This window comes from Dama dama, chromosome 30 (genome assembly GCF_033118175.1).
Source record: "Dama dama isolate Ldn47 chromosome 30, ASM3311817v1, whole genome shotgun sequence".
Taxonomy (NCBI): Eukaryota; Metazoa; Chordata; class Mammalia; order Artiodactyla; family Cervidae; genus Dama; species Dama dama.
Genome location: NC_083710.1, coordinates 24094445 through 24114716, shown reverse-complemented (window position 1 = coordinate 24114716; position 20272 = coordinate 24094445). Strand labels below are relative to the sequence as shown.

General features: G+C 43.0%; 1 protein-coding gene across 1 annotated transcript; it reads left to right on the top strand.

Annotated features, from left to right (window-relative positions):
* The first annotated feature begins 825 nt into the window (after window positions 1-825).
* On the top strand, window positions 826-19836 carry DLEU7 (deleted in lymphocytic leukemia 7). The gene is given in 5 exon segments (XM_061133318.1): window positions 826-972; window positions 2802-3068; window positions 3071-3255; window positions 19616-19673; window positions 19675-19836. Coding segments are annotated over 5 exon segments (819 nt in total).
* The last annotated feature ends 436 nt before the right edge of the window (window positions 19837-20272 follow it).

Below are 20272 nucleotides of genomic sequence, written 5' to 3'. Positions count from 1 at the left end.
CCAGAAATTACATCTTCTTGGCTTCACATCCACAAGGGGTCACTGCAGTCAGCCATTTGATATTAGGAGTGCCAGCCTCAGAAAGCTGAATTTCCAGTGTTTTGGGAAAGAGGAGGACCCCTGGATATCTGACACCACGCCTAAAGATTACTCAACCCTGGCGCCATCCTATCTTAAGACTCGTGATCTGAGACAGTAACTTGTTGATTAAATTATTTTATATGGAGCTTTCTTGTTAAGGGGGAATTCATCTTTTGCTGTTTCATCTTTTGGCCTGGACTTTATTCTAGTTCCGTTATTCTCTCTTATATGGTACATTCAGTTTAAAGGACTCTAAATGATACTGTCATTGGCTCCTGTTACGTCATGTGCCCATTCCTGACCATTCCCAGTGGGAACTCAGATCGATGTGTGATTGGCCTCAGCCTAGATGCTCCAGTTCACTTCTTCTGTGGAACGGGTTCATCCCGCCTGAGGACATGGACTGAGCCTGGAGGAGAAAGAACAGCTCCTGGGAAATTAGGGTGTGGTTTGTATAAAACAGGGAGATAGATACCGTGAGGCAAAAATCCCAGGAGTCCAGTCCTTCATTCTTTTGGATGTGACTTTTATTGTCCAGTGGCTTCAGATTGCTCGTACAGGGAGTAGGAACTGTGTAATTAATTGCCTGGCCTGCTGGCCCAGCATATATAACTTTGGGAGTGTTTTAGATCAAGGGTAGGTCTGCTCTGCTAGGGACTCACCTCAATAGTTTATGGATCCTTTTCCTCGGTTGGGGCCTCATATCATCAGCCATTTCAAGGTCATGGCAAAGGAAAACGTGTCATGGCCAAGACAGACAAAGCTTTGAGTTTCCAGATAATCCAGTGCTCTCTGATACCAGAAAACATGGCAGCTAATGAAGCCTCACGTATCATCCTATGCCAGGCCCCATGGTTTTCTGGCCGCATCTCACTTACCTCCGGCAGTTCCGTTGGTGTTATGGCTCTCTGAGTCAGGCTGGTATCTTGAACAGTGGGGCCTCAGGTCAGTCTGCATTGGGTGATCTCAATTCTGCAGTTGGCTGGAATTCCATCTGTCAAGAAGCTTTCACAGTCAGACATTTGATAGTGGAACAGTGGGTCCACTAGGATTTCCTATGTATCTGGAAAGAGGAGCAACCCTGGAGACCTGACATGCTCTGTGAAAATTAGGGGTTAGGGGTTAGTTTTTGCTATTCCCGGTTAGTCTCTGGGAACTAATGTAGTTCAATGTTTGAGGATTGGAAAAAAAAAAAACATAAAGAAGAATTTCTCTCTTTTTCATTATGAACTTAAGTAACTTCAAGAGAATCTAATCAACTTTAAACTATTTACTTCCCTCCAAAGTAATTTCCTCTCTGTCAATGCACAGACATGCATTTTCACTGAGTTATAATTAGTGTGAACATACTTGTTTTTGTTTAAGAAAGGTTTTCTTTACCTTGGCATTCAGATTTGTTTTCATAGGCGAAGAAAATACTGAGCATGAGAAGGAACCTTCGCTGGAGAGTTGGGAGGATTATATGGGGTCATATTATCCCAGAGTTAAAGGGACCTTCAAGGACCCCCAATCCCCCCTGTATCTCTGATGACCACACTTCCAGACTAACGAACTCCCTGGAGAAACTTTCCCATGCAAGGGCCTCCCCAGATCTTACTTCACAGCCTCAAAGATGGACTTTCCCTCCTAAAGGAAGAATGAAACCCCATCCTCTGGGTCTGCTAGGGTGTACTTGTCTGCCATCAGCCTAGACCCTTGTCCCATTTTACTTGGTTGTGGGGTTATCTAAAATTTAGATTCTAAACTGTTTCCCATGCAGGAAAAGAGTGGAAATCACTCCGCTCTGAGACAGTCCTCCCTACCAGTCCCCTCAAATGTCTTTTTTTTTTCTTTTTTAAGTGTAATCACACACCAATAGTTTCCAATTTATCAAAGCATAAATTTGCCAGTTCTTTTTCCTAAGTCAAGGAAGTAGCTGAAGTTAGGTTTAATTAAAACCAGCAACTATTTGTACAGCTGTCCCGGGTTCATGGCTGGTAAAAGGATTTAGCTTCAAACTCTGCTGCCTAAGTCCTTCGGGAGTTTCACAAAAAAACATTGAGGCTCCTCATCTAGGCAGTGCCAAGCCCTTGCTTCCCCAGTTGCTATGCAAGCAGGCCGGGCTGCGCCCTGACGCAACTTTGCCGAAGGCCTTCCCAGCACAAGGGGCCTGAGGATACACAGTCCCTTTCTTCTGTGTGGGGGACAGGGGCCTTGAAGGCTACTCCACGAAGTCCCTGAAAATTCCCCTAGGGCTGTGAAAGGGTGGGAGGGGGATTAAGCACCGTCTTGGTTTCGTGAGCTTTCCTCTGGTCCTGCACACTTTTCGTTTCCTGTTGGGTCTTTAACTCGTGCTCCCCGATCCCAGGCCCCATAGGGTCTCAGGTAGGCCTCCTTCAAAGGAGATGGGGCGGGGTACCCCTGGATGGATGCCTCCGCACCAAGCGGCAGGTTGTCCCAGCCAAGCCCTGGAGAGGAGGCGGAACCGGCGCGCAGCTTCTGGCCGGTTTTCTAGTGCACGGGGGGAGCAGGACTTAAGGCAGTCTGGAGTCGGAACAAGTCCAATCGGACTCGAACCGAATGCTGGGGCCAGCGCGGGTCACTGACCGCGGGCGCGGGGCGGGGCCGGCCCCACATGCCGAGAGGCCGGGAGGCAGAGGAGTGGCGGGCTGGGAAAATGACCCCAACGACCCCACGCGCCCCCGCCTCCATCGCTTGCGGCTGCACCTGCCCGGGTGGAGCGCAACGAGCCGGCAGCGGGGGCGAGGACCAGCCCCGCGCCCTTAGAGGCCTCCACCGGCCATCAGATGGTGGCTCTGCACACCCTTCAGCTGCTGCAGCAGGAGTGGGGCTCGGGGGACCGTCCGGGTGCCCCCGGGAGCCCGCATGACCTAGACCACGTGCCCACCGCCCCAGCGTGTCGCTCAGGCCCAGGGCTGGCAGGGCCCAGGCGAGGGCGCGAAGAGGAGGGCGGGAGCCGGGGGGATCAGGAATCTGGGGTCCTAGGGAGCAGGCGAGCTCCCCCGAGGTGGGAGCTGTGCGAGGCGCCGAAGGGGGTGCGGAACTGCTGGGCTTCCCCGGAGGCCGTGAGCCCTGCACCCTGGCTGGCGACGCGCAGCGCGCTGGCCCTCGGAGCTGGTCAGAGTGGAGCAGACAGAGGCTCCTGGGCCCCCTCCAGCAGGAGCGGTCCTTCCCATCCGCCTGAAGGTGAGCCTGGCCTCCGGCATCCGTCCCCCTGCGGCGGCGCAGGGTGGAGAGGGGGGTTGGCGGCCACGAGGCTGGGCCACAGGATCCAGAGTGGAGCCTCCCCCAGTGATCCAGCCCTTGGAGTGGGAAGGAGGAAGGTGGTGCTCGGAGGAGGGGGCAATCGGTGCCCACCTGACTGAAGCACCGAGACACGGAAAGGCTTTGCCAAAACCTTCCTCTGCGACCCCTCCCTCGCTCACATGAATCAGCTTCCAGCTCCAGCGCGAGGCCCTTTTCACACATGCAGCTTCTGGGCGTGGAGGACCGCTCCGCCTGCTCTCCTTCCAAATTAATAACCTCTCCCCTGCAGCCTCAAATACATGTATTCCGTTCCCTCTGCCGTTTGTATGACGAAATCACCTACAGGTATTTGAAGTTCCTTCACACTTATGAATCGCAGTTATTTTTGCATAAATCCAATTCCCCACAGAGCTCGGGGGCCTTACAGAATCAACCTAAATTCTCATAAAGTAGCACCAGAGAGGCGTGGGTGCCTGGTGTTGAAGCGTGAATACTCAGGCTAAACTCCTGCTAAGTCGCGCTGCTCATATTTGAAGGGCACAGGTTTCCTCTTAAGGTACCAAACTGTGTTAGCGGATTTAGGCAGACAGCAGAGCGGTCTGCCTCCTAGGCTGCGTGGGTGCGGGGAAATCTGGGGGTCTGGGATCCAGTCTTGGCCTTGCTGTTAACTCTCCTAATTTGTTTAAGGTCACAGATCACTTTTAGACCCTCTGGCCTTCCAATTTTGATCCCTAATATTGCTTCGTTCATTCTCTGGGGAGTCTAGTGGAGGGACATGGGGGAGGGGTGATGAAGAAAGGGCATTTCTCAAGAGTTGCTGTTCTTGCTCTACAAGCCAACGTTTGGAAAACATTGATATATATTAGGTTGAACTTTATACTCTTAGGAGATTGATTTAAAATCAAATATAATAAAGCATAGCATATACCTGAATAAATATTGTCACCCTAAACTAGGGTTTCTCAACTTTCACACTGCTGACGTTTTGGGCAGGATGATTCTTTGTGTGTGTGTATGGTTGGGGGGCTGGTGGTCCTGGGCATCCTCTGCCTCTACCCAGTAGATGCCAGCAGCATACCCTCCCCACCAGTGGACAGAACCAAATATTGCTGAAGTGTGTGTGCTGGGAGAGAAAACGAGATCACCTCCAGATGCAAATCACTGCTTCATTCTAAAAAGTTTTTAAAAACGAAGCTGCATTTCACCAATGCTCTTGAGGTAGGATGCACCTTTTTTGGTACCACTGAGAAATAATAATAATAATAAAAAAAATCCTACCAATTAAACCGTAACACACTATCAAATATAAGACATATCCTCATTTCAGAGATTTTTGAAATGTGAAAAAGCATGCATCTTAGAATAATGAAACAGGAAGTACTCTGTCATGCCAGGAACCTACACAGGGCACAGACGGGTTGACAAAAGGAAAAGCTGAGTGATCAGTTTTACATTAGGTGATCCAGGAAGGCTTCTTGGAGGAGGTAACCTTTTTTTTTTTTTAAGAATGTTTATTCTCCAAGCATTAAAGGGAAAAAACATTTCTGAGGAGCTGTGGGATTTCAGGCCCAGAAGCAATGAAAGGACCTAGGGCTTTGGGGGAACTAAAATTAGTTCAGTATGGCAGAAGGCAAAAAAAAAAAAAAAAAAGGATGCTGGAGAGTTAGGTGGGGTCAGATGCAAAAGGCCTCTGGGTCATGCTGAGGACCTTGGATTATCTTGCAGGCAAAAAGGCAGCTGTTGAAATGACTGAAGCGAGGACCCTGGTAAATCACAGAGGCAAGGTCAGGCCAGAAAACCATTGTCAGAGGACCTGACCCAGCTTAACAGAAGGCCGCCCCCTGCTCTGGACTACAGCTCATGTCACTGGAGGTTAACGCAGCTGCCCCTTCTACTTGGTAATCCTCTTAACCCTCTCTACTTGACTTTTTGTCCTAAACATTTTCCACTCTCTGCAAACTTTCTTCATCCAAACCCCAGCCCTCTCACTCCTTTTCTGAGAAAATTGAGGCCATCTGACACAAGTATCTTTCATTTTACCTAAAAGATTTCATTTCCAATTATCTCCTTTCTTGCCACTAATAAAGAAATACTGTGTGGTTCCCACCCTTGCCCACCCCCCAAATAAATTCTTTCTCTTAAGTGCTAGAGCAAATCTTTACTCTACCCCTGGACTTTTTTCTTTCAATTCTCTCCTCTCAGTTTGTATTTTCCAGTACGTTCCCTCTGCCAGTTCCCTTAATCCATAAATATGCTCAAATCTTCCCTCATTCATCCAACCCCTGGAGTCCTGGTCCCTTTCTTCTCCATCGCAAGCAAACATGCAGACTTCTGGGTGCATGGCTGCCAGTGTTTTTAGAGGCATCCAGAGTCCTCGTTAGGAACAAGGGATCTCAACTTGCTTGCAAACAGGACTCTGCTGTTCACCTTCAGGGGAATAATGAGTTTCAGGGCTCCTGAGAACAGCCAATGCTTTCAGAAGACAGAGAAGTGGTTTCTCTGGATGATTTGTCTCCTGGTTAGCATCTTGAAATTTTGCTTGGTTTACTGTTAGGAGAGAAGGCAGTATCTCAGTTTGGATTGTAGGGTAACAATTATAAAGCACTTAGACTCAAGGACATAGCAGTCTGTCTTTCCGGGGAGGGGGCTGGTTATACAGACTTGGCATCATCATTACTAGTGTTGATTCAAGTGATTTGGGTGCGTGTCTTCTATATTTTTAAATTAAGACCATGCAGGTTGATTTTATACACAAAATGGCTTCAGGAGGATTTGTGCTAAAGGAAACAACACTTGTGTCACTTAAAAGTGTGTGGAAATTTCCCCAACATCAGATCCCTCCACAGTGTTACTTGCCACAGAGAGGAGGAAGATGAACAGCATAGCAAACTGGTCCCATGGAGCATTTCAAACCTGCTCTGCTGCTTCCTGCTGCAGACTCTTGGCCAAGTCATTTAGCCTTCTTGTGCTTCAGTCTCCTTGCCTGTAAAGTGGGAACAGTGGTATTTGACCTATAAAGGTTATTGAGATAATGCATATAAAGTCTTAGCTACTGGCTGCTCATGGTAAACTGCAATACTTTTGAACTTTTATTAGTATTAATATTAAGAGACTGATGCCTCAATCTTCTTCAGTAGACTTTATTGACTGTTACAGTTCATTCTTGATACTGATGGATCTGACTCATAAACTCTGTATTTACTTTTCTGAGGTTGTTGACAAAAACAGTTTGAATAACCCAAAGACATTTCCAGGAAGTGACTTTCCAGAGGTCAGCATTAGCCCATGGCCAATGACTGACTTAGAGATGTGACCACCAGGTGATTCGCCTATCAGACCACTAGAATTGAGGGACTGAAATTTCCCGGCATGAAAGGAGAGAAACCCTCACCACAATAATAATACATATCCTTAAAGTAGTTTACTGTTTTCTTAAAGAAGCCAACACTTCATATTCCTTTTGTGTTGTTGTTGTTTAGTCACTAAGTCATGTCCAACTCTTTGCAACCCCATGGACTGTATAGTCCATCAGGCTCCTCTGTCCATGGGATTCTCCAGGCAAGAATACTGGAGTGGGTTGCCATTTCCTCCCCTGGGGGAATTTTCCTGATCCAGGGAGTGAACCTGCATCTCCTGCTTTTGGCAGGTGGATTCTTCACTGCTGAACCACCAGGGAAAAAGTCATCAAACTCATGCGAAACAAAACAATAAAACAAAACATGAAATGAGTCTGTACATGGTGGATGAAAAAATGCTTAACAAAACTGAGTCTTGTTAAATTTGGTGGAGAAGATGGAGTTAACCAGTTTGATAAAAATTTACTATGGGAGGAAACTGAGGCGCAGAGGAATTTAGAGCTTTGCTCAAGAAGTAGTAGCCCATGATTCAAACGTGGCTTTGTCTGACTCTTTCCATTGATACCAGTAACAGTGCTGGACTTGCCTGGTGGCTCAGATGATAAAGCGTGTGCCTACAATGCGAGAGACCCAGGTTCAATCCCTGGGTCAGGAAGATCTCCTGAAGAAGGAAATGGCAACCCACTCTAGTATTCTTGCCTGGAAAATCCCATGGATGGAGGAGCCTGGTAGGCATGGGGTCGCAAAGAGTTGGACACGACTGAGCGACTTCACTTTCACTTTCTTTTCACAGTGCTGGCTCATGGGGGTGTGGTGAACATCACACTGAAATCAGGTACATGAGCGTGCACAGTTGAGAGGGCATGGTCATACCTGCCGTGCGTCTGCACGCTGCTTGGGTCACAACAGTCAAGCTGTAACCTGAGTATCTTAGCTTGGGTTGCCATAACCAAATGCCTCAGACTGGGTGGCTTAAACTATAGCCATTTATTTTCTCACTGTTCTGGAGGTTGGGAAGTCTAAGAGCAAGTTTGGTTTCTAGGATGTTTCTCTTCCTGGCTTGTAGATGGCCACCTTCTGCCTGTGTCCTCATGGGGTCTTTCCTCTGTGCACAGAGCGAGATATCTCGTATGTCTCTTCCTATTCTTGTAAGGACACTAATCCTACTGGATTAGGGGTATGGCCTAATTTAACTTTAATTATCTTCCTAAAGATCCTATCTCTGAATAGAGTCCAATTGCAAGTTAGTTTTTCAACGTATGAATTTTGGTGAAATACAGTTCAGTCCATAACACTGAATGACTTGTGTCTCCTTAAATCATGGTCACCTTTGTTGTTGTTGTTTAGTCACTAAGTCGTGTCTGACTCTTTGCAACCCCATGGACTGTAGCCCACCAGGCTCCTCTGTCTGTAGGATTCTCCAGGCGAGAATACCAGAGTGGGCTTGCCGTTTCCTTCTCCAGGGGATCTTCCCAGACCAGGGATCGAACCTGTGTTTCCTGCATTGCGGGAGGATTCTTTACCACTGAACCGCTAGGGAAATTCTCATGGTTACCTTACATAGTGACAAAAAGCCCAGATAAATGTGGGAAATCATTATCAAACTAGTAATACTAGCAAAGAGGCTTTAATACTGCCCATCCAAAGGGAGCATAGAAATGTGTGGAGCACCAGAAGGAAGCCAGTCTAGGATTTTAAAGACTGCCAAAAGTGACCAACCCATAGAGACAGTTAACTCAGCCAATCATGAAATCACTCTTATTGCGTTTTGTCTATCTTCCTTTGATAGTTGAAGACATTTATGGTTTCCAAGAGTTCTGTTCCGAAGCAGGTTTCATGGAAATTATGGCTGATGCCAGCTTTTGGAGGCAGAAAAACTTCCCTGTCTGCCTTTGCTCACTTGCCTATGAGCTCAACTTGCCTATGAATTCAACTAACTAATTCTGGTACCAATAATTTCGTCACGTTCAGTGGTCTGAGCTGGTTTTCTCATTCCACAGAGCAAGAGTAGTGGTTGTAAAACCGTTGGCTTTGGCTTCACAGTCATTGCTAAGGCTCTTTGCAAATTCCAAGTGTGAATATTGAGTTACTCAGAGGAAGACATTGATGAATACTTTTTTCCCCCATAAATATTGGTTAACAAAGCCAGTTTCTGCAAATTTGAGAATGGCGTCTTTACAAATGTCTAATATTCCTATTGAATAAGTAAATTCTCATGGTTATATTATTAGTAGCCATGGCCAGGGGAGTGCTCTTTATTTGGGACAAAATTGCATGTTTATGTCAGGAAAAGGCTCAGTAACAACCCTAGAAGTAGCTTCGTTGGGGCTTTGTCTTTCCTTAAAGGTGAATGATATGAAAACCAGGACGTAAAATCTTTCCGAAATCAACATTTGGGGAAAGATATTGCAAGATGGCTCTAAAACAAAACTAAATACTTAAATGTGTCATGTCTTGTGGAAATGCTGCTGTGCTTTATTTTACAATTTTGGGGTTTGCCTTGTGAGTGCACTTGAATCGAGTGCTTGTATCCATCACAAAGTGCTTTTCACTGGACTTTTCTAATGAAAATGGTACCGTACCCAAAGCAAATGCATAAGGAACCATAGTTACTTGTGAGCGTTTACACTGGGTACACCACAAGTAAAAATGTTTAATTTCCTGTGGACGATAGACTTTTTATGGTGACTGGCAGATACCATGGTTCTTCATTGAGTGTTTTATTAATATGTAGTTGCGTATCTATTTGAGACTGACCTTGAGTTTAGGCCACTGGTGACTGTTCTGGGCCCTGTGAATTTGTGATTTAAAGCCAGATACCAATGAACGAAGAGCAGCTGGGGCAATTTGTAGTATACTGTTCCTGATACTGTGGTTTTCATAACATCCCTCTAAAATAGAGAAACGACAGTCCCATTTTTGTGTGTGTATCCAGTGTGGAGTACAGAGAAGGCAATGGCAACCCACTCTAGTACTCCTGCCTGGAGAATCCCATGGACGGAGGAGCCGGGTAGGCTACAGCCCATGGGGTCACTAAGAGTCGGACACGACTGACGTGACTTAGCAGCAGCAGTGAGTACTCTGATGGGTCCAGGGGCGCGATCTGTGTTCCCCTGTAGAGCCAGCCCCTGGGCAGCTTTAGTGGAGAGTGGTCTGCTGTCCAGGCCAATGTTCACTAAGGTCAGGCCTTATCACAGAGAGCTGGGGAAAAGCTCTTTCATTAATACTCTTTGCAGAGGGTGCTAGGCACTGGGGAGAATGGGAGGGAAAATGTGAGAAGAAACAAGTTTGTGGAGACCATTATAAGAGCAAGTAGCTCAAGACAGGACTGTTTTGGAAAGAACCAACTTATTTTAAAGCCAGAGGTGAAGGGAATATGAATTGAATTATAGTTTGTGAAGATCTAGACATGATTTTGAAGGTGATGTGGTGGGGCAGGGGGTAAAAAATACCTTCTTTGTATATTGTTTAAAAGTTATCTGTATTATAGAACCTATAAAATCATTTTTTTATTTGCAACTTTATTATCCATTGGTGTTGGTTTCAGAAAACAAGCTTTGAAACTGACTCCTGTTGCCAGATTCTTTTTGCTTTCAAGCCTTTGGTTTTGATGGGAGTGTTTATTTTCAGTAAAAAGCTAAAAAGGAGCTTAGCTTTTCTTCCCTTTTAGACTTTGCAGGTGCATTTTCAGTTGTTCAAAGGTTCCAGACGTGTGCATTCCTAATAAACACAGTGTATGATGCAGAAAAGCACACGTCGGGTGGATTTTGTAAGAGACCTCCCTGACACTGGGTGGGAGAGAACAGAGCGGAGGAAGGGAGAGCTCTGGCTAGGAGGTCTCTGATTAGCTAGGAGTTGGCTTTACATGGGCCATGGAAGCTTCCATGCCTTGAATCCCTTCCAGATAACCAAGCCGTCTCAAATATGTTGCAGAGAAGAGGGCAGGACCAATGGGACAGTCTTCAGTTTGGATATGATCACTGCCAATTTGAGCTTCGTAACGCTTAGTTAACCTTAAGAAAAACACCATGAATATAGCCAGAAAAGAAACATGAAACAATTCACAAGCAGACATTTTTTCCCTCCCTTAGAGCTAGTTGGGTGCTCTTAGCTGGCTTCCATGGTGTTTCTGTTCACCCCACAGTGGCATCTGCAGCTCTGTCCCTCCTGTTCCCTTGTCCATCTCCCGCACTGGATGGCAAGCTCTGCTCTCTGTCACCCTGGCATCTGGCCCAGTTTCTGATTTGGGGTGAGTCTTTGATGAACACTTGAGTTTTGAGAGAGAGGTAAATTTCAGCTCTGCCACTTACTTGCTGTACAATTTAGGGATGTCATTTAATTTCTCCAAGCAGCATTTCTTTTCATCTCTAATTCCTGGATGATAGTGAGGGCTGAGTGAAATACAGTGTATAAGAAGCCTTGCTTGGAGCCTGGCGCCTAATAGGTGCTCAGGCTTATAGGCTTGACCAGTGTTCTTCAAATGCTGGTGTGCCATGCTCAGAAGTTCCAGGGACTTGACTGGCATTCAAGGCTTTCTGCACCAGCTTATTCTGAATAGGTAACATGATGCTCTGTTGTTTTTTCAGACTGATCCCCTCCCAGTACCAGGCCCAACTTGGCTCCAGGTTTTCGCTGGTATTGAAATTGAGCAGGACCCTACAGTCCTTGCCTCCACCCCACACCAGCCCCCGATCTTTGCTTGCCTTTTGTCTATGGAAAATTTTAGTCAAAGAACAAGTTTAATCAGAGAAATGAGAAACACGGAAACAAACAAAAAAACAGTCAAAGGAGATGAAATAATAATAATGTAGTTATTAACAATAGTCAAGGACCTTTAGTTCTTTCTCAAGGGCTATAGATAATATGCTGAGCCATATCCTGTGAGCTGTCTCATAAATACTAAAACACAAGGTGGAGAAGTTAACTAGATGATGACCGGACTGTACTCAGGACATGAGCTGCCACAATTCTGAGAACTGACTGCAAAGAAATGGGAACAAGTGGACCCTGGAACTGAAGAATAACTGTACCTAGATAACCAACATAATGCTGGCCAAACCACTGATGATCAATTTGAAGGTGACTGTCAGAGCTGACTGTGTTGTTTCTGCATATAGCCCCCTCCCCACTTCTATCTATAAAAGCTCCTGTCCACTGGTTGCCAATGCCGGGGTAGGGGGGTGGAGGGGGGAGTCGGCCTTTGGACAGATGTCTGCCACCCTCCCCACCCCAGTTGCCGGCGTCTGAAGTAAAGCAAACTTTCCTTCCCATCAGTCAGGGCTGCCTGTTTATTGGCTTTTGAGCAGTGAGCAGCCGGACCACACATCTTTCAGTAACAGTATCATTCATTCTAATTCTGGGCCATCTCTTTCTTCTATGAGTCAAATACTGCTTTCCCCAACACCATCTCTCTTATAGCAACTGTACAGTCCTCACCTACCATTTCGCTGATGCCTCATCCAAATTTCCACTCCCTTCTACAAAGGCTGGCAGTAACCTGATAGTCTCAACCACTATTTTTTTTTAAAATTGTAATAGAAAAAAAAAAAAGTGAAATTTACTGTTTTAAGGGTAGTGTTAAGTACAGTCACATTTTTGTTCAGACACTGTCCATAACTTTTTCATCTTGCACATCTTGCAAATTTTGGGCAACCACATATCAGGTGTGCTATTGAAAGCATTCTCCCACAGAATGAACTGTGTACAATGTTTAGATCATGAGTCTATAAATGTCTGTTCTTCTGTAGGACTGGGTTTTGATTTTTTTTTTTTTTTTTTTACCATATCCCTCACTCATCACATTTCACTGGACATAGGGAGATATGCTGTATGTGTGTGATTCCTTCTACTAAGTTACAAGCTCTTTAGAGGTCAGGTGCCATGTCTTACTGCCTTTTTTCCAGTATAGTAATAAGTCATGTATTAGAGGCTAGGTACACATTTGAAATACATTTAATAGATTTATTAACAGGCAAACAGACTGAGGCCATTGTCCCAGTAGATTAGTTGAGTCATGAGAGATTATCTCAACTCATTTTAAAATATAAGTGCTGGCCATCGATTTGGACCACTGTAGCAATCAATACATTTCATATCCAAAATCTGAGATTACACAAGGCTTTAGACGTTCCAAAACCTGCTTTTAGATTGCTCAGCCACCATCGTGTTCTAATTCTGGCAAAGCACTCAAAGCACCGTGTAGGATATTACATCACTTCTGGAAGCATCTGGGACTTGCTAAATAAAAGCTGCTGGGAGGATGCCCTCTGTCATTGAGTGGAAAGCACCATAAGTGAAATCATCACCAATATTGATCATGTGAGTTTCTACTGAAAACCCATGTGCCATTTAATATGCTGTTGCTTTAAGGCTGTCACTGGCGGCCCTTACCTTCTGCAGTAGAGGTTGGGTTGGAGGTCACGGTTGTTGGATCCATAGTTGGCCTTCAGACCTTCCAGAAAGGAAGGGAAGCAACCACCTGTTTTATTTTTCCCTTCCTTGGCTTAAGAGTCCCATGGAAAGCCTATTCCTATTAATTTGTTTTCTTTGACTGTTAATATATTTGAGAAAGGATTAAATGGAAATACTGTACTAAAATAGTAAAATAAAGAGACTTTGTAAAGATCGCCAGAGATCTGAAGTTTACCTAGGGCCTCAGGGACCAGTATAGCTCAGCAGTGGAATTTTATTGTATGTATAATTTTCCCCAAAGATGCCTTCTTTGATTCTTTACAGTAAATGTGAAATTGGCTTCAGATTTTCAGCCTACAAATATGTCTTTAAAGGCATTTTAATCTTCTCTGGGTGATGAATGCCTTTGCAGACTGGCTAATAGGCACACGTCAGCACACATTTTGGTGGTTCCTTCTATTTTAAATTTCCTTTTGCGTGTTGTCTTTGATCCTTCCACTTTGTACTTAGAGTTGGATTACTTCTATAAAGCAAGTGGACAATTTCCCTTGATGTGGATCTTGGGAAAGCAGTCCAGAGTCATTTTTTTCCTCTGCTTTCTCATTTCCAAGCAACATGCTCCAGCAAAATAGGTTACTTCAAAACCTGTGGGACAGATTATCTACGGGGCCCCTTGATACCTTCCGAGCAGAAATAAATAAGCAACACACAAAGACAGGGAAACAAGAATGCTTTAAGGAGAAAACCACTCTAGAAGGGTGGTAACCTGTGGATACTCCCGTAAGGTAATTGTGGTGTGTTAGCTCACACGGAGTCCTGCTACTGTTGTTTGCTGACTTGAATGAATGGATGTTTGTTTGGTTTCCTAGAGAATGTTTTCTAGTAAACACTTTGCCAGAAACCCAGGTTCTTCTCACCCAACTGAGAGAGTTTTTATTAGGGAGAAGAATAGCTTCCCTTTTTACACAGAATTAGAAAAAAAAACTAGCACCTCGTCAAACTTTGTTCAACTTTTAGTTTTTTTTTATTATCTGTTTTTCTTAAGTTATTGCCTTGAATCCTTAGCTCATGGATTTTCATTGGTTAAGTGGTTATTCTTTACTTCTATAAGCATTAAAGTCTATGCTTTTATCATCGGAGTTACATCCCACAAATTGTAATATGGTATTTCCATAATTGTTTAGTACGGAAAGGAGTAAATCAAGGCTATATATTATCACCCTGCTTATTTAACTTTTATGCAGAGTCCATCACGCTAATTGCTGGGCTAGATGACTCACAAGCTGGAATCAAGATTGCCAGAAGAAATATCAACAACCTCAGATATGCAGATGATACCACTATAATGTCAGGAAGCAATGAGGAACTAAACTGCCTCTTGATAAAGGCGAAAGAGCAGAGTGAAAAAGCTGCTTAAAACTCAACATTCAAAAAACTAAGATCATGGTATCCAGTCCCATCATCACTTCATGACAAATAGATGGGGAAACAATGGAAACAGTGACAGACTATTTTCTTTGGCTCCAAAATCACTGTAGATGGTGACTGCAGCCATGAAATTAGAAGACACTTGCCCCTTGGAAGAAAAGCTATGACCAACCTAGACAGCATATTAAAAAGCAGAGACATTACTTTGCCAACAAAGGTCTGTCTAGTCAAAACTATGGTTTTTCCAGTGATCACATACAGTTGTGAGAGCTGAACTATAAAGGAGGCTGAGCACCAAAGAAGTGATGTTTTGAGCTGTGGTGCTGGAGAAGACTCTTGAGAGTCCCTTAGACAGCAAGGAGATCAAACCAGTCAATCTTAAAGGAAATCAACACTGAATATTCATTGGAAGGACTGATGCTGAAGCTTCAATATTTGGGCCATCGATGTGAAGAGCCAGTTCAATGGAAAAGACCCTGATGCCGGGAAAGATTGAGGGCAAGAGGAGAAGTGGGCAACAGAGGATGAGATGGCTGGATGGAATCACCGACACAATGCATGTGAGTTTGTGCAAGACTCCGGGAGGTAGTAAAGGACAGGGAAGCCTGGCATGCTGAAGTTCATGGGGTTGCAAAGAGTTGGACAGGACTTAGCAACTGAAGAGCAACAACAAATAGAGCATTTAAAGTTTCAATTATTTTTTTCACTGACCCATGAGTTATTTAGAAGTGGGTTTTTAAGTCATACTTGTTTGGGGAAGGTTATCTATATTATATTATTGGTTTCTCATTTATTTCCTTTCTGATTTGAATGATATAAACTTTTATATTGAGATTTGTTTTGTGGCATTACCATAAAGTCATAGGGCTTCCCTCATAGCTCAGCTGGTAAAGAATCTGCCTGAAATGCAGGAGACCCTGGTTCAATTCCTGGATTGGGAAGATCCCCTGGAGAAGGGAAAGGCTACCCACTCCAGTATTCTGGCCTGGAGAATTCCATGGACTGTATAGTCCATGGGGTCGCAAAGAGTTGGACATGACTGAGCGACTTTCACTTTAATCTTTCATAATTAATCCATAGATGTTTGAGAATAATGTATATTTGCCTGTCTCCATTAGGCCAAGCTTATGATTAGAAAAGATTTTCAATCTTTTCTCTCTAGGCTGATTGTCCTGTTGTCTGATCAGTTTCTGAGAAAGATGAATTAAAATTAGTCTTTATCTGTGGATTGAGTGTAAGTTGAGGTTATCATATTAGATACACACAAGTACAAAACTGCCTTCTTGGGCAATAGTTCATGTTGCAGTTTATTTGATCCCTAAAAATGATTTGTCCGGATTTATTTTGTATTTAGTATTCATTTGCTTTCAACCTTGGATGTTTTTAGTTTTAAATGTTTTGCTTTTAGCATTTGGATAAAATTTGAATATCCAATCTGGGAACCACTGTATTTCAAAAAGTGACTTATTTGGTGCTTTTTCATTTGGAGTGTAGCTGATTTGCAATGTTGTGCCAATCTCTGCTGTATAGCAAAATGACTCAATTATACACATATATACATTCTTTTCTATATTCTTTTCCATTATGGTTTATCACCGGCTATTGAATACAGTTCCCTGTGCTGTCCAGTAGGACCTCGTTGTTTATCCATCCTATATCTAATGGTTTGCATCTATCAACCCCAAACTCCCAGAATGTCATTCTACCCTGCCGCCCACAATCCTGGCAACCACAAGTCTCTTCCCTATGTCTGAGTCTGTTTCTGTTTTGTAGATAGGTTTATTTGTGCCACATTTTAGATTTCTATTCATCTTGCTTTATGTTTGAATCATTTTTCTCTCCATTTTTACCTTTTATCAGTAGGATCAATAAAGTTTTGATATGTCTTTTCCCTCTGCTGATTCTGAACTATTATGTACTATTTCTATACTTGAAAAAAATCTGTATACCACAGAAAGTTTCCCATGGACAGAAACTCCAGAACTGTCATCTTGCGGACATTGACGGAGTCCGCTGCAGCCACAGGAAAGGGCCTCAAAGCCTGCGGAACTTTACTAGGTCTGGGAAGGGGCAGCTGAACACTTCTGCTCCGTCCTGCGTGGAACCACTTTTCTGGCCTCGTATTTCTCTCCTTTTAACAATGATCCTTGCATTTCTCACAGGCATGCTTAACAAGCCTAAAATTGATCACCTTTGTCACTTTTGTCTTCAGTGATGCAATGCCTTAGAACACCACTGCATCCTACATGTGACTGTACCTCAGTGTTTTACAACCATCTCGCTTTAGTGAACCCCATTAGTTGTTAAAACTTTTGTTTTGATTAACCAAATCTTTAGATTTATGCTGTGTTTTTAAGTTTCTTTGTTCACTGTTGCTTCTTACATCTCTTTCTTTGAATTTCCTCTTTTTGAATTATATCTTTAAGATCTGACAGTGAATATCTACTGTGATAATTCTTTCTGTGCTTTGAAATGAATGCACATTTATTTTGCCTTGATGTTTAAATGGTAGTTCAGTGGAATTAAAAAAGAAATCTTGGTTGACAGTTATTTGAGGATATTATTCTATTCTGTTATCTTCAATTGTTGTGGCTTAGAAGGTGGCTGGAAGTTAGCTGTTTGGTTATCCAGACTGAGTGCCATCTTTTTCCTATATGGTTGCTTTTACCTATGTGGTTTCTTTTCCTATATGGTTGTTTTACCTTAATGAGTTTAGATTTGGATCTCATTTAACTTTTTCCACCCAAAGCTTGTTTCATTTCCTGAATCTTAGGATTCACATTTTGAATCAATTTGGGATAGATTTTTACCCATTATTCTCTTTGACTACTTCTCTCTTGTTCTTTCTTATCTCTCCTGGAAATGTATTTGTCATACTTTGTCATTCTGTTGTCCATGTCAGTTAACTTCTCATATTTCCCATGTCTTTATTTTGCATTCTGGATAATTTTCTCAAACTTACCATCCACTTTACTAATCTTCTCCTCAGCTGTGTTTATTAATGTGTTTCCCATTGAGTTTTTTAATTTGTCGTGATAGTTGTCATTTCCAGAAATAGGATTAGGTTCTTTTTCAAGCTTGTTTTTTCTTGGGAGTTTTTTTCTAACTTTTTTCTTTTATATCTTTAACCATGATACATATATTTTATAATTTATACCTGAAATTCTTGGAGTCTAATTCTGCCCTGCATTATATATACTATATCAGGGTGGACTATACTTTAAATTTCATATTCTAAGTTTGTCTTCAATAGACTTTCTGGCAGTACTATTGTGGGGCATGGGTTGCGAACAGGTTTCTGTGGAATAGGCTTTTGTTTGCTTTTGCCATGTGTCCATGGATATTTCAGACCAGTTGCAATTTTTAAATTAACTTCTTGGCATGAGTGTTCTAAGAACATGTATATGGTATAGAGGGCAACTACAAACTGGAACTACTGTATAGTACAGGTCCGCTATTGCACATTCATAAGGACAACTTTACCTTCTACCCCAAACCCAGCTCAAGAGAGACCAACTTTCTCTTCTTGATAGGTATTGGCACGCAGCTAAAGTAATTCACGTTTCTTTTATTCTTGGCCCATGGAAATTTCCATTACTCCCTTGCAAGCTCAGAAAGGATGTTTGTTCTACTGCTTAGAATTTAGTAGCAAGGCCTTTTGGGGAAACTGTATGTGCCAAGTGACAGAACCAGAAGTCTGGGGGGAGTCATTTTCATGTATATTTGAATCCTGAAGGATAGGGTTAGAGGTGCTGGCCCTCCAAGCAGTCAGAAATCTGTGTATGATTTTATAGCTGGTCCTCCAGCTCCAAGGTTCCAAATCCATGGATTCAACTAACTGTGGATAGTATGAAAGTGTTAGTTGCTCAGCCATATCCGACTCTTTGCAGCCCCATGGACTATGGCCTGCCAGGCTTCTCTGTCCATGGAATTCTCCAGGCAAGAATACTGGAGTGGGTAGCCATTCCCTTCTCCAGAGGCCCTTTCTGACCCAGGGTTGAATCCGGATCTCCTGCATTGCGGGCAGATTTTTACCGTCTCAGCCTCTAGTACTATAGTTCATATTTACTGGAAAAAATCTGCATATAAATGCACCTGTGAGGTTCAATCTTGTGCTGTTTGAGTCAACTGTATTTAAAATAAAACATATAGTCAACATTATCTCTGATGTGGAATAATTTCAGTGTACCATTTACATGCAATGGATTTTAGAATGTGAAATATTTGAAAATTAAAGATCTATTTAATTAGTTCATCCTTTATTTATTTTAGTTTGGTTTTTTTTTTAGTTCATCCTTTAAAACTACCTGTGAACTCTTTCTAAATTTGCATCAAACATTTCATGGGACCATGTTCATTAAATACCAAATCCTGTTTTGGGATCTTGAAGATAGTAATTATGGAATAAAAGGAACAGAGTCTATCTGTGTATTCATCAAAGCTCTTTTAAGAACAAATAAAGAGAAATTCACTCCAGTATTCTTGCCTGGAGAATCCCACGGACAAAGGAGCCTGGCAGGCTACAGTCCAGAGAGTTGCAAAGAGTTGGACATGACTAAAGCAACTTAGCACGCATGAGAAATTCAACTCCAAATGGCTTAAGTAGAAAGAAATATTTATTGATTCAGATAGCTAAAAAATCCTGGGATTTATTGTCCAAGCATAGCTAGATTGACATGCTCAGAAAATGTAATTGAAGTCAGTCTCTTTTAATCTCTTGTTTCTCTTTTTTTTTTTTTTTTTTAATGTGTTGGCTTTACTTTCATTTGAATTCTCTCCTTATGGTGGCAAGATGTTTTCCAACAGCTCCAGTTAAATAGAACTTCTCTTTCCCAGTTGAGCAATCTCCTGGGACTGTGGCTTATTGACCCACCTCAGGTCATCTGCCCATCCCTGGTCAGTCGAAGTGGCTGAGGGATGATGTGCTCTGATTGACCTTGCCCCTGGAGTTGTGGAGTAGGATCAGCCTTGGTCGAACTACGTGGGCTGAGAATGGAGGAGAATGATGATCTGAGAGGAAAATTGACATTTTGTCATCAGAAAAGATGAGAGTGAAAACTGTCCTCCATAACCTAATTGCTTGTTTGTGTTTGCTCTTCACTTCGGGACAGTGTTGAATTTAGAAACATCTGCAGTCATTTGGCTCTACAGAACTGAAGGACAGCAGTTTGACAGAGATTTGAATGCTGCCCACCAGTGTTTGAAAACAATAGTCAAGAAGCCGATTCAGTCACTTGCTAATCTTCCTTCTGACGCCCACATGGTAGCCTCTGCTTCCTGGAGACAGATCTTACAGAATCTCCCCGACATATGAGTGTTCAAGATGCTGGAATTAAAACCACAGTGAGCACTGCTTAAGAACTGGATACCTTAAGTTCCTGAGCAAATCAGCAGACAGTGGATGCTTTTATTCCAGTGAGGAGACACTTGATAGCATACATAGCAGTCTGACCAGAGGCATTTGTGCCCTTTGGAATTACAGCTTGTTGGTGAAAAATTGTTAAAGCTGTAGTTCACATTTTTAAGTGTGCTGACACGTTTGCTGACTTTCTGATTGAAATACATTCCATTTTGTGGCACTAATTAGATTATATATGTTAGATTATATATATTAGATTATAAACATTTATGAATCTATATTAAATATTAATTTTAATTGAATGACACCTTTAATCTATATTCATATTAATGTAGGCCTGTGAGGTTCAATGGGGTTTCCCTGATGGCTCAGTGGTAAAGAATCCGCCTGC